This window comes from Pongo abelii, chromosome 23, assembly GCF_028885655.2.
Source record: "Pongo abelii isolate AG06213 chromosome 23, NHGRI_mPonAbe1-v2.0_pri, whole genome shotgun sequence".
Taxonomy (NCBI): domain Eukaryota; kingdom Metazoa; phylum Chordata; class Mammalia; order Primates; family Hominidae; genus Pongo; species Pongo abelii.
Genome location: NC_085929.1, coordinates 29,354,081 through 29,368,122, shown reverse-complemented (window position 1 = coordinate 29,368,122; position 14,042 = coordinate 29,354,081). Strand labels below are relative to the sequence as shown.

Sequence of the window (14,042 nt, the reverse complement as noted above, 5' to 3'; positions counted from 1 at the left end):
GCATCTATTTTGGTGTGTTTTAAGAAACACTGTTTGACAAATACACGAGGCATACTTCATGGACTATTGCTGTTTCAGATTATTCTTAGAACACAGAGGCAGGATCCACAATGTTTTTATGAGGAGAGCTACTTTTTATTCCCCCAAACCTTGACTTTCCTGGACTAGAGGTCTCAGTGATGTGTGCCGATGTGACACCTTTGAGCAAAGTTGGAGAAGAGATAGTGGTAATTTCCACCACTTCCCCTTCTCCAAGACACTGGAAGTGCTGTGAACTGTGCTCCTCCGCTCCTCTGCTCTGTAATCTCTGCCTGGGGGCTCTAGAGGGGCTCTAGGGAGGAGTGTCAGCCAGTGATTCCTCCGTCTCGACCAGGCGGGGACCCAGGATCTTCTGGTGAATTCTGATTTTTTACTTAAGGTAAACCTCTACTTACAGCTTAAACTATGAATGTGGAAATGTCTCCCATATTGTTAAGTAAAATTAAGTAAAATATGCAAGATAAAACGATCTATGTTTTTAATGTTAATATTCTCTGTTAAGTGTATTCAATTCAACAATGTTTACTGGTTACCCAATATGTGTGAAACACTATGTAGGGGTTAGAGACAAAACAAAGAACAAAGTCCTTCTACTTATAAAGCTCATATTCTAGTGAATCTGTGGCTCGGACTTCGGGAAATGTCCTAAGTCAGACCATGATGTGTCAGTGTGGGACAGCCCATGCCCCTGTCAACAGGGGTGGTGTTTGTCATGTCAAGATATCCTTGGATGTGGTCAATCTTAAAATGTTCTTGAGGTCAATCTGAGAGTCGGATATGAGACTTTAGAAAGTGTGGCTAAGAGTAAAATGAAGAAACTGTATACTCTTTTTCTTCCACTAGGAGTCAGTTGAGCCCAGACTCTGGGCCTAAATATACCTAGAAGATTTTAGTGATATTGATGACTGTCCTGAGACATGAGAAGAGCCTCAGAGAAGTAGCTTCTAAAAGACACAAGGATAGCTCTGGGCTGGGAAAGGGTCATAGTTACCCTGTGTGCTGTGTTTTTCTTCTTCTATCCCTGGAGCTCAACAAAACCTTGTGAAAAGTTAAGAGTCTGAGAGATCATGGAGGAAGTCTGTGAAGTGGTACAGGCTGCATAATATCCTGAGCACAAGCAGTGCCCTTGGCTAGGGTCAAAGTGATTGTGCCAAGAAGTGGGAAATCTCAAAAAAAAAAAAAAAACAAAAAAAGGCTGTGGCAAGAGTATGGGCTTCACAAGCCGGTGGGGGCAAAGAGACATGAGATATTGGTTCACGAGAGGTCCAAGAACATGATCACATATGGGGAGTAGGAAAGACACTGAGTGGGGCTCGTTCCAGTGATAAAGCCAGAGTGGGCTCAGGCCTTCAAAGAAGACTGGACAGACAGATGTGCTAGAATTTAAGCTATGGCTATCTCAGGGAGCTTTTTATGAGTGCTTTTTATTTTCCTCTTTTTATTTGTTCATGTTTCCCAAATTCCAAATTACAAAAAGCAAATTAGAGTTATTGCTTTTAAAGAATCCAAAATGTTTTAAGAAAATTGTGTACATTATAAGTAACTACATGTGACATTTGACTCCTGTCCCTAGGCAGGGGCTGCTGAAACATCTACCAACCAATATCCATATTCAAACTTCCAATATCCAAACAACCAATATCCAATATCCCAGGAAGACTTGGTGGATCAGTTCATGAGGGCCAAGGGTTCACTGATGGTGCTACCAGAAGTAAGAATAAAGATGGGGTGCACCCATCACTTCTCACACAAGAAGCCCATGACTATCCAGACACACCCGTGTTCACGGATGAACCCCAGCAGAGGAAGAGGTGAATGTCGTATTTGCTAAAACAAATGAGTAAGCCTCAGTCCTTTGAAAACCAGACACTCCCTCTTCCTATGGGCATTCAGTAGAAGCAAAATGCTACTGATGCCTGGCAGATCCCTTCCAAGATTTGGTTTAAATCAAAAGAGCAGTTATTACCCGAAAATAACACAAATCACAATCTGAGCATGTGCCTCCTGTGAAATGGAGATAATCAGAATTCAACATGGTGCGCATAATGTACTGTAATGGGCCTCAAAGCCCAGGTATTAGTGAGCACAGCAGGAAGCAGGAATTCTGGATAATTCAAGAGGCCCCAATCACTTGAATTTAATATAACTGCAAAATTAAAAAAAAAAAAAGCATTTTAGTCTTAGTAGACTTGCAGCCTCCCTCACTTAAAGGGGAATTTTCAAAATTTGAAAATCACATCAGATGTTACAACTGAGGATTTTAGACTCATTATTTTTAAAAGGGTGACCTTTTACTGTACAGCAGGAACCTGTCTGTGTGGTTTGGGACAAATGACAATGAAGAGATGGATATGTTCCTAGGATCATATTTAGGCTATAAAACATCTATCTGTGCCCTTATCACACTTTTTGTACCGCTGTAGTTAGCATCTCCTATCATTATTAGCTGTGATAAAAGAAAATGCTTCATGAAATATGACATACAAATAGAATAAGCAGCATTGTTCTCAACTGAAATATAGGAGGGGGAAAACTTAACTCATTCCTCATCTGGGAAATAAGAAATATCATGTTATCTTTAATAAAAGATAAAGGGATCTGACTTTTCAGACAGCTCTTACACAACTATCTTTGGCCCCTTCTGGGTAACAGGTAAAATCGTACATTTCTCTGTCATTTTCTGAGTGGCTACCCTGATGAATAGGCATATCCTTAGATGATATCTTCTGCTCTAGGCCTTATTAGCTTTATCCAGTGCTTTTTACTTTTCTTTTCTTCTATTCTTCTTCCCTTCTTCCTTTTTTAGGAAAGTTACTTATGTCTTATTTCTTTGCCAAACAAAATTCAAGTCGGCTTATAAAAGGAACACATATATGCAGAAAGGAAAGTGAGGCTCTAAAAAGAAGAAGAAAGCAAAGAGGCCAGCCAGTTACTGGAAGAATCAGACAATGCCACAGGACAATTGTGCATTGTCCATTTGGTCTGTATAGCAAGCTTCATTTTTGTTTTTTCTAGTGGATAGTGTAGAAATATCAAGCTCTGCTGTAATAGGAGATGTTCCTATGTGTAATTAAACACATCTTCAAATGTCCATTGAACTCTGGCCTCATTATGTTTGTTCAAGTTCTACAAGATAAAAGACAGAAATTCTAATTAGATTTCCAGCTGCCTTTTGTATTTTCCTTAATAGCTGACAACTCTAACAAACAATATATAGTTAAAAAGCCAATCAGATAAAAATGAGAGAGGTCACAAAACTCTGGGACTGGCATTTATAGATGCATGTGCTGTCCAGCAAAAACCAAAAATGGAATTAGGACAGACAGAGCACCTACTGGTCTCTAACAAACGTACTGTGTTGGCATGATGCCGACACACCAGGTATGAATCCCAGCTCTGCTCCTCAGTTCTGCTGGGAGTCTTAGGGGCTTCATCTGTGAAGTGAAGCTGACATCCCTCACCTGGAGCAGTGTTCATGCTTTTAAATCAAATGTATCTGGGTTTGAATACTGGTTATCTCTCCTATTCGCTTCATGATCTGAGACTTACATTTTTCAATGTACAGTCTATTTCTTCAAATTTTCTTTCTTTTCTCTTGGAGTTCAGAATAACATATATCAAGTTCTCAACATGATGTTCAGCACATAGTTGATGCTCAGTAAATGTGAGCTTTCTTGCCCCCTTCCTACTTACAAGAACTAAATGAGAGGAAAACATCCAGCATGGTACCTGGGGGGGACCCAACTGATTAATGCTCATGTGTGATAGTTCTTTTTTGCTGTAACTGCAATATAGTGATAGAGGTGGGAAGTGAAGGCAGCCAGAAACTCAAACCTGAAAAAGCCTTTATCAACGGGAAAGATGGTCTGAAATAATGGCAGACATCCTGGGGGAAATACCCCCTACTTTGGCAATGAAAACTTCAACGTATGGCCTTCATGAAGACCTTTCAGTACATTCTAGGTTTGGGGACTTTGTTGTGCAGAGCAATTGGATAATTATACAAGTCAGTGGAAACAGTCACTCGTTGCATTACAGAATGCAGTATTTAAATGCAAATGCAACACCAAAAACAAATAAGGTGAGGAGTAAAAGAAGAGTGTGGCTAGCTTCTAGGTTAAATAAGACAGTTGGTCCCAACAGGTTGGATGTGACAGGACTGCGCTGGATGGCACTGATCACTTTGAATGGCAGACGTCATAGAGGAACATGTGCAGACTTCTCACTTTCTGTATACTAGAGCATTCCCAAGGGGCAAGGGGCCGCCAAAAGAGAGATTCCTGGTGTTATTAAATATGTAAGATATGCCGGGCACAGTGGCTTACGCCTGTAATCCCAGCACTTTGGGAGGCCGTGGCGGGTGGATTACTCGAGGTCAGGAGTTCAAGACCAGCCTGGCCAACATGGTGAAACCCCATCTCTACTAAAAGACAAAAACTAGCATGGTGGTGTGCCCCTGTAATCCCAGCTACACAGGAGGCTGAGACAGGAGAATTGCTTGAACCCGGGGGCAGAGGTTGCAGTGAGCTGATATTGCACCACTGCACTCCAGCCTGGATGATAGAGGGAGATTCCGTCTCAAAACAAAATAAAATAAATAAATAAATAAAATAAAAATAAATGTACAAGATACCATAATTTTGGTGGATCTGCTGTAGACTGAATGTCTGTATCACCCCCAAATTCATACGGGAGGTGATTAGGTAATGAGGGCACGGCCCTTATGAATGGAGTTAGTGCTTTTATAAAAGAGGCTCCAGAGAGCTCGCTCTCCCCTTCTGCCATGTGAGGCCACAGCGAGAAGACAGCCATCCATGAACCAGAACGCAGACCCTCAGCAGACACAAAGGCATGAGCATCTTGACCTCGGACTTCCCAGCTTCCCAAACTGTGAGAAATAAATCTTCCTGTTGTTTGAGCCACTCAGTCTACTGCATTCTGTTATAGTACCCTGAATGAACATAGATAGGGTACCAACAGAATATAGGCAAAAATAAATTCCTCCCTTCTAAAGAAAAGCTCCTAATACACTGAAATGAATACACAAAGAAAACTATAGTTCTTGCTCCTCTCACATGAAATAAGTAGAACTACATATAAGATTCCCCATGTACACAGCTATGAAGCTCTGGCTGCAGTAGCCAGGGTGTGGGATGAGAGCAGGTACCCAAAGATATGAGGACTTTGTTTCTTAAGCATTATTTATAATATAAAATGCACGTTTGCAAGATGAATGCTTGGGTAATATCTATTATCTTGAAACTAGGCCAAATCAATCAATCTTGTTAGATTTATACTTAATGGCTCCAAACTATGACTTCTTGCATATTATCATCAGAGTGTTAAATATATCTCAGAAACCTAGAATGTTTTTATATAGTGGTTTACTAGCACTGGAACAATAATAAAGTGGTCATTTTTATTTATTTCCTATGGACATGACAGCTTGCTCAGTGGACAATAAAATATATATTTTATAGGTTTATAGGTTTGTAAGGGTCTTAATGGTTATTTGCAAGGGATATTTTAAATGCTTCTACCCCTTCCCTCTACTGAAGCAAGATTGTTGTTTGAAACAATTTGAAGAGCATACAGAAAAGATCTGTTTTTATTGACCTGTAATATACGAGCTGAAATACATAGGAAATTGCTCTAACAAAATGGTGTACCCAGAATGCAACAGGTAAATATAATATCAAATCCAAGGAAATACAATACTTTATTCCAAAAGACATTATGTAATGTGCCTTTGGGTCAGTTGCGTCCATGCCTCTCTTATGGTTGCCCGCCATTTACGCAAAAGCAGAATCCAGCTCTGAAATAGTTGTTCAAAAAGGTGCAGGAGTCTGCTGCAGTGGCTCATACCTGTAATCCCAGCACCTTGAGAGGCCAAGGCAGGGAGATCCCTTGAGACCAGAGTTTGAGGCCAGCCTGGGCAACAACCCCGCCTCTCAAAAAAAAAAAAAAAAAAAAAATTAAAATCAAATAACTAAACGAATAAATATCAGCTGAGTGTGGTGATACATGCCTGTGGTCCCAGCTATTCAGGAAGCTTAAGCGGGAGGATCACCGGGGCCTGGGAGGTCAAGGCTGCAGTGGGCCCTGATTGTGCCACGGCACTCCAGCCTGGACAACAGGAGAAAGACTCCAAATAAAAAAAAAAAAAAAAAAAAAGGAGCCGACACACAGCATAGAGGTTGTACCTACTGTGCTTTTATTTCAAGGTTTTTGTGTGACTTTAGATATTCACAAGTTTCTCTCCTGTTAATTTTCCGGTTGTAAATTGATGAGATGTCTGCCTGGCTACTTCATGATATTGATATGATAATCAAATAAAATAATCTAATTAAGGCTGGGGCCCATGGTTCACGCCTGTATTCCAGCGCTTTGGGAGGCAGAGGAGGGTGGATCACCTGAGGTCAGGAGTTTGAGACCAACTTGGCCAACATGGTGAAACCCTGTCTCTACTAAAAATACAAAAATTAGCCAGGAGTGGTGGCTAATCCCAGCTACTCAGAAGGCTGAGGCAGGAGAATTACTTGAACCCGGGAGGCTGAGGTTGCAGTGAGCCGAGATCACGCCACTGCACTCTAGCCTGGGTGACAGAGCAAGACAGACTCTCAAAAAAAAAAAAAAAAAAAAAAAATCTAATTAAATGATTTGGAAAAGCATAAGACACTTTGTAAGTCCAAAACATTATCAAAGATAACAGAGACATTCCTTTTTTTTTTTTTTTTTTTTTGAGACGTAGTCTCGCTCTGTCGCCCAGGCTGGAGTGCAGTGGCGCGATCTCGGCTCACTGCAAGCTCCGCCTCCCAGATACATGCCATTCTCCTACCTCAGCCTCCAAAGTAACTGGGACTACAGGCACCCGCCACTGTGCCCGGCTAATTTTTTTTTGTATTTTTAGTAGAGACGGGGTTTCACTGTGGTCTCGATCTCCTGACCTTGTGATCCACCCGCCTCAGCCTCCCAAAGTGCTGGGATTACAGGGGTAAGCCACTATGCCCGGCCAGAGACATTCTTTACTTTCTCAGTTCTGATGCACCCTCACGTTCCTTGGGCTGTAATTTCATTGGCAGTTTAACTAAATTCCTGGAATACAAAGGCCATTTGTAATGGAGTTTTATTAAATTAATTAACAAGATTTAGAGCACTTTCTTCTTCAGAAGACTTGTGGCAGGCTTGGGAGGCAGATGACAGACTCTATATAATGGTGTGCACAATGGATTGATTTAATTAATTCAGTGATAATTAAGTTACTTGATCCAGTTGTTTGATGGTGTGTAAGCAAAACATCTGGTTGATTTGCCTGAATCTTGATTTTCACTGGTATTTTTACAACAGATATTGCTTCTAGAGGAAGAAACTTTGCAGGTATTTGTCATTAAGTTTTTATCCTAGATAAATTATATTTATCCTTAATCTTATTCTTCTATCTGCATTTTAAGCCATTTTATTTACACTGGGTTTTGTTTAGATAAAGAACAATTCATTTAAAATTTCTTTCTGTTCACTTTCTCACATCCATTTAAGAGAGCACAAACTGAATCATCAGCTACCATAAATCTGATGCCACTTCAGTGAATTCCCATTAATCAAAAAAACAAGTGATTATTGAGAATTGATTGACTGTGGCACTTCATTTGATGGCTGGAGAGGGTTTCTGTCCTCTGCCATTATGTTGCTTAGATTCAACTGAAGTGATGAGACCAACATACATAAAACAAAAAATAAAAGATAATTAAACTAAGCAACAGATGAAGTAGTATCAAATGCAAATATTCTTTCAGCTTATGGCAAAGAAAAGCCACTGGGGGCTGAATTATGGAAGAAAGGCTCATGGAATAGGCTGTATTTGAAGACTAGTATAAAAATTGTATGCATTTAAAAAAATTCCATTCAGTTAAATGTACTTGCACATATTCAGAGTTTTAAAAATTTGGCCTACATAAAAATACAATTAAGATTCTGGCCCACTTGCATGTTGATTCTTTTAAGTATCACAAAACATGGTATTAAAAGCACTTTTCAGAGGAAGGAAAAAAAAAAAAAAACCAGAGAAATTAATTTGCCCAATGCCTGTAACCAGTAAGTGCTTGAAACAGGATTGAAGCTCAAGCATGTCTGCAAAGCTCATGACCCTCTTCAATGCCAGGATTCCTCTCAAGGAATGCTGAAAACTCAAGAAGCAAGGGATGATGGAGAGAAGGAAAAAAGATGGAGCAAACAGCTGCCACTCAAAGAACACAGAAATGCGGCCGGGCACGGTGGCGACACCTGTAATCCCAGCATTTTGGGAGGCCGAGGCAGGCGGATCATGAAGTCAAGAGATTGAGACCATCCTGGCCAACATGGTGAAACCCCATCTCTACTAAAAATACAAAAATTAGCTGGGCATGGTGGCGTGCGCCTGCAGTCTCAGCTACTCAGGAGGCTGAGGCAGGAGAATAGCTTGAACCTGGGAGGCGGAGGTTGCAGCAAGCCAAGATCACACCACTTCACTCCAGCCTAGGCAACAGAGCAAGACTTCGTCTAAAAAAAAAAAAGAACACATAAATGCATAACGTTCCTTGATACCCAGGAGTGACAGCAAGACTCATTTCAAATACTCCACCAGCAGGCAGGAGGCAGGGCCACGTGCCCAACAACCTACGTTATCAATTTCTACTTCTACTTACGCATTCTATTCTTTTTCTTAATTTCCAAAGGTTTTTGGGGAACACATGGTGTTTGGTTATATGAGTAAGTTTTTTAATGGTGATTTGTGAAATTTTCGTGCACCCATCACCTGAGCAGTATACACTGAACCCAACTTGTAGTCTGTTATCCCTCACCTTCCTCCCACCCTTTCAGCCTCCCTGACTCGCCAAAGTCCATTGTATTATTCTTAAGCCTTTACATCCTCATAGCTTGGCTCCCTCTTATGAGTGAGAACATACGACATTTGGCTTTCCATTCCTGAGTTATTTCACTTAGATAATAGTCCCCAGTCCCATCCAGTTTGCAGCGAATGCCATTAATTCATTCCTTTTTATGGCTAAGTAGCATTTCATCATCATCATATGATCATATGTCATACTTCCTTTATCCACTTGTTGACTGATGAGTATTTTGGGCTGGCTCCATATTTTTGCAATTGCAAATTGTGCTGCTATAAAAATGCATGTGCAAGGATCTCTTTCCTCCATGAGGCATGAGACACTTGGGTAGATCAGGGTGGAGACGATTCTCATTTGTTAAGAAAAAAAAAAAAAAGTCCAGAAAAGATGAAAGAGCCTTATTCCAAAGATTCTTAAGATCTGAAGCAGAGTTTTCTCCAACCAAGCTAAATAATGTGAAGAACCACCCCATTCCAAAATAGGTGTGGGATTGAACCAAGTGATTTGTATTTTTAAAGCTCCCTTGGAAAAATCAGATGATCATGCAGACTTCAGAACAACCAGACCAAGCGGCACATGAATACCATATTTTCCAGGCTCCCCAGGATGGAAAGTGTGATTTCCATGGGTAAAAAGAGAAAATAGAGGGATGGGCACAGCGGCTCACACCCGTAATTCCAGCACTTTGGGAGTCCCAGGCAGGAGAATCGGTTGAGGCCAGGAGTTTGAGACCAGCCTGGGCAACACAGTGAAACCCTGTATCTATAAAAAATTAAAAAATTAGTCAGCCCTGGTTTTGCCAGCCTGTAGTCCTAGCTATTCGGGAGGCTGAGGTGGGAGGATTCTTATGAATATATTCTTTTAATAAGAATTTTAAAATTAAAAATTTTTAAAGAGCCAATAGAAAAACAACACATCAAATCAAATCAGACTCTTCAGACTGGCAAAATTTTTTAATGTGCCCGGACACAAGGTTTCTTTTTTCATCATTTTGATAAAAATGTTTTGAAACATGAGGGAAGTGGTGGTTGAGCAACACTGTGAATGGACTAAATGCCACTGAATTTTTCACTTTAAAATGATTATATTATGTGAATTTCACCTCAATAAAAAAGACATATTTAATATTAAATAAAAGAGAATGAGAGATGTATCACCAAGAAATCCCCAGTGGATGTTCTCTTTAACTTTCACTCCGGAACCAGAGACACCATAAGCGGATCAGAGTTATGGGGCATGTCCAATCAATGAACTAATTTCCTTTCTGCTTAGGGAATTATATTCCCTCGTTAGTCTGGGTGACAGATACCACAGTAAAGAGGGTTAGAAAGAATGTCAACTGACAGGGACACACGCAGCACATCTGGGGTTCTTAACCACTTTAAGCCATGAATAAAAACGACTCACCCGCACAATGATGCCCATACGTTTGCTTTCATAGGTGAAAGGAAGATCTGCAGGACGGTGAAGTTCAGGATCTGGTCACCAGGGGTCCTCAGCTGCATGGAAGACTGGTCCCGGCCCACCAGGCTTAAGCCCACACTTTCGGTCCACTGTACCAGGGCCACCTAAACGTCACACAGGGTCGAAGGTCAGATGCACAGCCAAGAATCTGGGTTCACAGGCTGTGCCATGAACACAAAGGCAGAAGGGGAATCACAGTAGTCACTGCCCTTAGGGACGCCAAGTGCTCTGTGCTGGCCCATGACAGTGTCTGTTCCTCTGGGTTTATGAGGGCTCCCACACTGAAAGCTGCCCCTCTATAAGGCACAATTCACCTTTTCTAGGCTCAGAGCAGGCTGCACACCAGAGGCATGGCGGAAAGAGACGGCAAAGGATTAAGAGTGATTGCAACTGGGTGCAGTGGCTCAGGCCTGTAATCCCAGCATTTTGGGAGGCCGAGGTGGGTGGATCACCTGAGGTCAGGAGTTCAAGACCAGCCTGGCCAATATGGTGAAACCCCGTCTTTACTAAAAATACAAAAATTAGCCAGGCATGGTGGCGGACACCTGTAATCCCAGCTAGTCAGAAGGCTGAGGCAGGAAAATCACTTGAACCCAGGAGGCGGAGATGCAGTGAGCTGAGATCACGCCATTGCACTCCAGCCTGGGTGACAGAGCGAGACTCTGTCCCCGTCCCCCCCCGCCCCCTGAAAAAAAGAGCGATTGGCACAATTATGGATCACTCCTGAAAGTATCTGCAACAAGCTAAACAACAAAAAAAGAAGGAAGAGAATGCTGACTGACACAGCCCTTCACCTTCAGACTCTCCTTTCAGCCTCACGCACTGCACTGGGGGAGCGTTTTCAGTGGTTCTCAACTGGGTGATTCTGTCCCCCAGGGGACCTGCGGCAACATCTGGGGTAATTTGTACTTGTCACAACTGGAAGGAGGTAATGCTGGTATCCAGTGGGCAGAGGCCAGGGATGCTACAAAACATCCCGTAACACACAAGACAGACCCCACCAGAGAATGATCTGGCCCCAAATGTCAATAGTACTGATGTGGAGAACACGGGTCCACACAGAAGAGGAAACCGAGGCTCAGAGCAGTTAATGAAGTTGCCCAAGGTGACAGCGCTGGCATGTGGCAAAGCTAGGCCAGGCTGGCACCTGGATCTGCCTGGTGTAAAGTTCCACAGCACACACTCTTCCCTTCCAGGAGGCATCGCGTGGGTGTCGAGTCAGAACCTTCTCATGGCCTCAGCCAGACGTACTCAGCTTAAGGTCAAAGGCATGAGGGTTGCAAACTCCAAGACAGGAGCCAGAGTGTTGATGCAAATAGCAAAGAGGGCTGAGTGGGGGCTGTGGCAAGCAGGAGCCCAGCCCCAGCCAAAGGGGCTGCTGCTACTATACACACAGGTGGCGGTTACTGCCCTGCAGGGACGATGGCCAGGGTGGATGGAGCTTCCAGTTTCTCAAGAAAAAACAGAAATTTAGACTTCTCCCCGAGACAGTCCAACTTTTAAATGTAAGCAATTGGCCAGGTGCCGTGACTCACACTTTTAATCCCACCACTTGGGGAGGTTGACGCAGAAGGATCACTTGAGCCCAGGAGTTTGAGACAAGCCTAGGTAACACAAGGAGACCCCATCTCTAAAATTTTTTTTTTTAATTATTAGGGTGGTGGCTCATGCCTGTAATCCCAGAACTTTGGGAGGCTGAGGCAGGCAGATCACTTGAGGTCAGGAGTTCGAGACCAGCCTGGCCAACATGGTGAAATCCAGTCTCTACTAAAAATACAAAAATTAGCCGGAGGCGGTGGCATGTGCCTGTAATCCCAGCTACTCAGGAGGCTGAGGGAGGAGAATCTCTTGAACCTGGAAGGTAGAAGTTGCAGTGAGTAGAGATCGCGCCACCCCACTCCAGCCTGGGCCACAAAGCGAGACTGTATCTCAAAAAAAAAATTATTATTAGGGTGGGATGGTGCATGTCTGTCGTCTCAGTTACTCAAGAGGTTGAGGTGGGAGGATCACGATCTGGGAGATGGAGGCTACAGTGAGCCATAATGGTGCCACGGTACTCCCACCTGAACAACAGAGTAAGACCCTGTCTCAAAAAAATAATAACAGAGCCGGGCGCGGTGGCTCACACCTATAATCTCAGCACTTTGGGAGGCTGAGGTGAGTGGATCACCTGAGGTCAGGAGTTCGAGACCAGCCTGGCCAACATAGTGAAACCCCATCTCTGCGAAAAAAATACAAAAAATAAGCTGGGCGTGGTGGCAGGCACCTGTAATCCCAGCTACTAGGGAGGCTGAGGCAGGAGAATCACTCGAACCCAGGAGGCAGAGGTTGCAGTGAGCCGAGGTCGCGCCATTGCACTCCAGCCTGGGCAACAAGAGCGAAACTCCATCTCAAAAGAACAAAAAAAAGAAGAAGATAACCAAACACTTCCAGTGGAGGTGACGCCTTCCGAGTACCCCTCTCCCTATCACCTACCCACAGCCCCTGTCAACACCCTCCTAAAACCTGCCTCCCCTACTCCCCCTAAAGATTAAGCTTTATGAGAGGAAAGTGGGAGGGCCTTCCTTTTCTTCTTTCTTGATTTTTTGTGGACACTCTACCTTTGGACTTGGATGGGAATAAAGTGACAGCTTGTTTGGCATTGAAGTTGGAAGCCCTCCTGTATTCCTTCCCTGTTGTTGCTGTACCAAATTACTGTGCATCTGTTTTTTGTTTTGTTTGTTTTGTTTTCGTGATGGAGTCTCACTCTGTCACCCAGGCTGGAGTGCAGTGGTGCGATCTTGGCTCATTGCAACCTCCACCTCCCGGGTTCAAGCAATTCTCCTGCATTAGCCTCCCAAGTAGCTGGGATTACAGGTACCTGCCACTACATCTGCCTAATTTTTGTAATTTTAATAGAGATGGGATTTCACCATGTTGGCCAGATTGGTCTCAAACTCCTGATCTCAAGTGATCCACCTGCTTCAACCTCCCAAAGTTCTGGGATTACAGCCGTGGGCCACCGCACCGGCCAGCATCTGTTTTAAAATGAAATGAAACAAATAGATTTTCTTACAGTTCTACAGATCAGGGGTGACACGGGACGAGGGTCTCGCTGAGACAGGATCAAGGTCACTTGATTACCATTGCTGCGTTGCTGCTGAGGCTCTAGGGGAGCACCTGTAGTCCCAGCTACTGGAGAGGCTGAGATGGGAAGATTGATTGAGCCTGGGAGGCAGAGGCTACAGTAAGCTGAGACCATGCCACTGCACTCTAGCCTGGGTGAGAGTGAGACTCTGTCTCAAAAAAAAAAAAAAAAAAAAACAACCTGGGGTTCCTCTTGAGTTCCTGTTCCTTTTACCAAGAGAGCTCTGCAGAAGCCACGAGGCAAAGGTATGCAGCGCTCCACCCCCAGTCCTTTCTTTCTCTGGAACCCCTGGATGTCATCTTGGCTGGCCTGCTATACCCTGAAGAAGAGATCAAGCTGGAGCTCAAAACTGGGGTTCCAGTCCCCGCTCTGCCACCAGCCCCCAGCCCCCACAGACCTCTGCAAAATAAAGATCTTGGAGTAGATGACTATTTCTCATTTCTGCTCCAGCTCTGAAAATGCATCTTTATGCATCCTTAGTCTACTATGCTCAGATATCGAATTCAATTTCTGTTGCTTCTATTAACTAA

At 43.2% G+C, this 14,042-nt stretch overlaps 1 protein-coding gene across 1 annotated transcript in view; it reads right to left on the bottom strand.

The window, feature by feature from the left end:
* Positions 1-8,580: 8,580 nt before the first annotated feature.
* Positions 8,581-14,042, bottom strand: part of LOC112131855 (probable phospholipid-transporting ATPase IIA) — a 57,297-nt gene continuing 51,835 nt past the window's right edge. The window contains 2 exon segments of the mRNA XM_063722777.1: positions 8,581-10,372; positions 10,375-10,489. Of these exon segments, the coding sequence (XP_063578847.1) occupies positions 10,257-10,372; positions 10,375-10,489 (231 nt within the window). The 3' untranslated portion in view covers positions 8,581-10,256.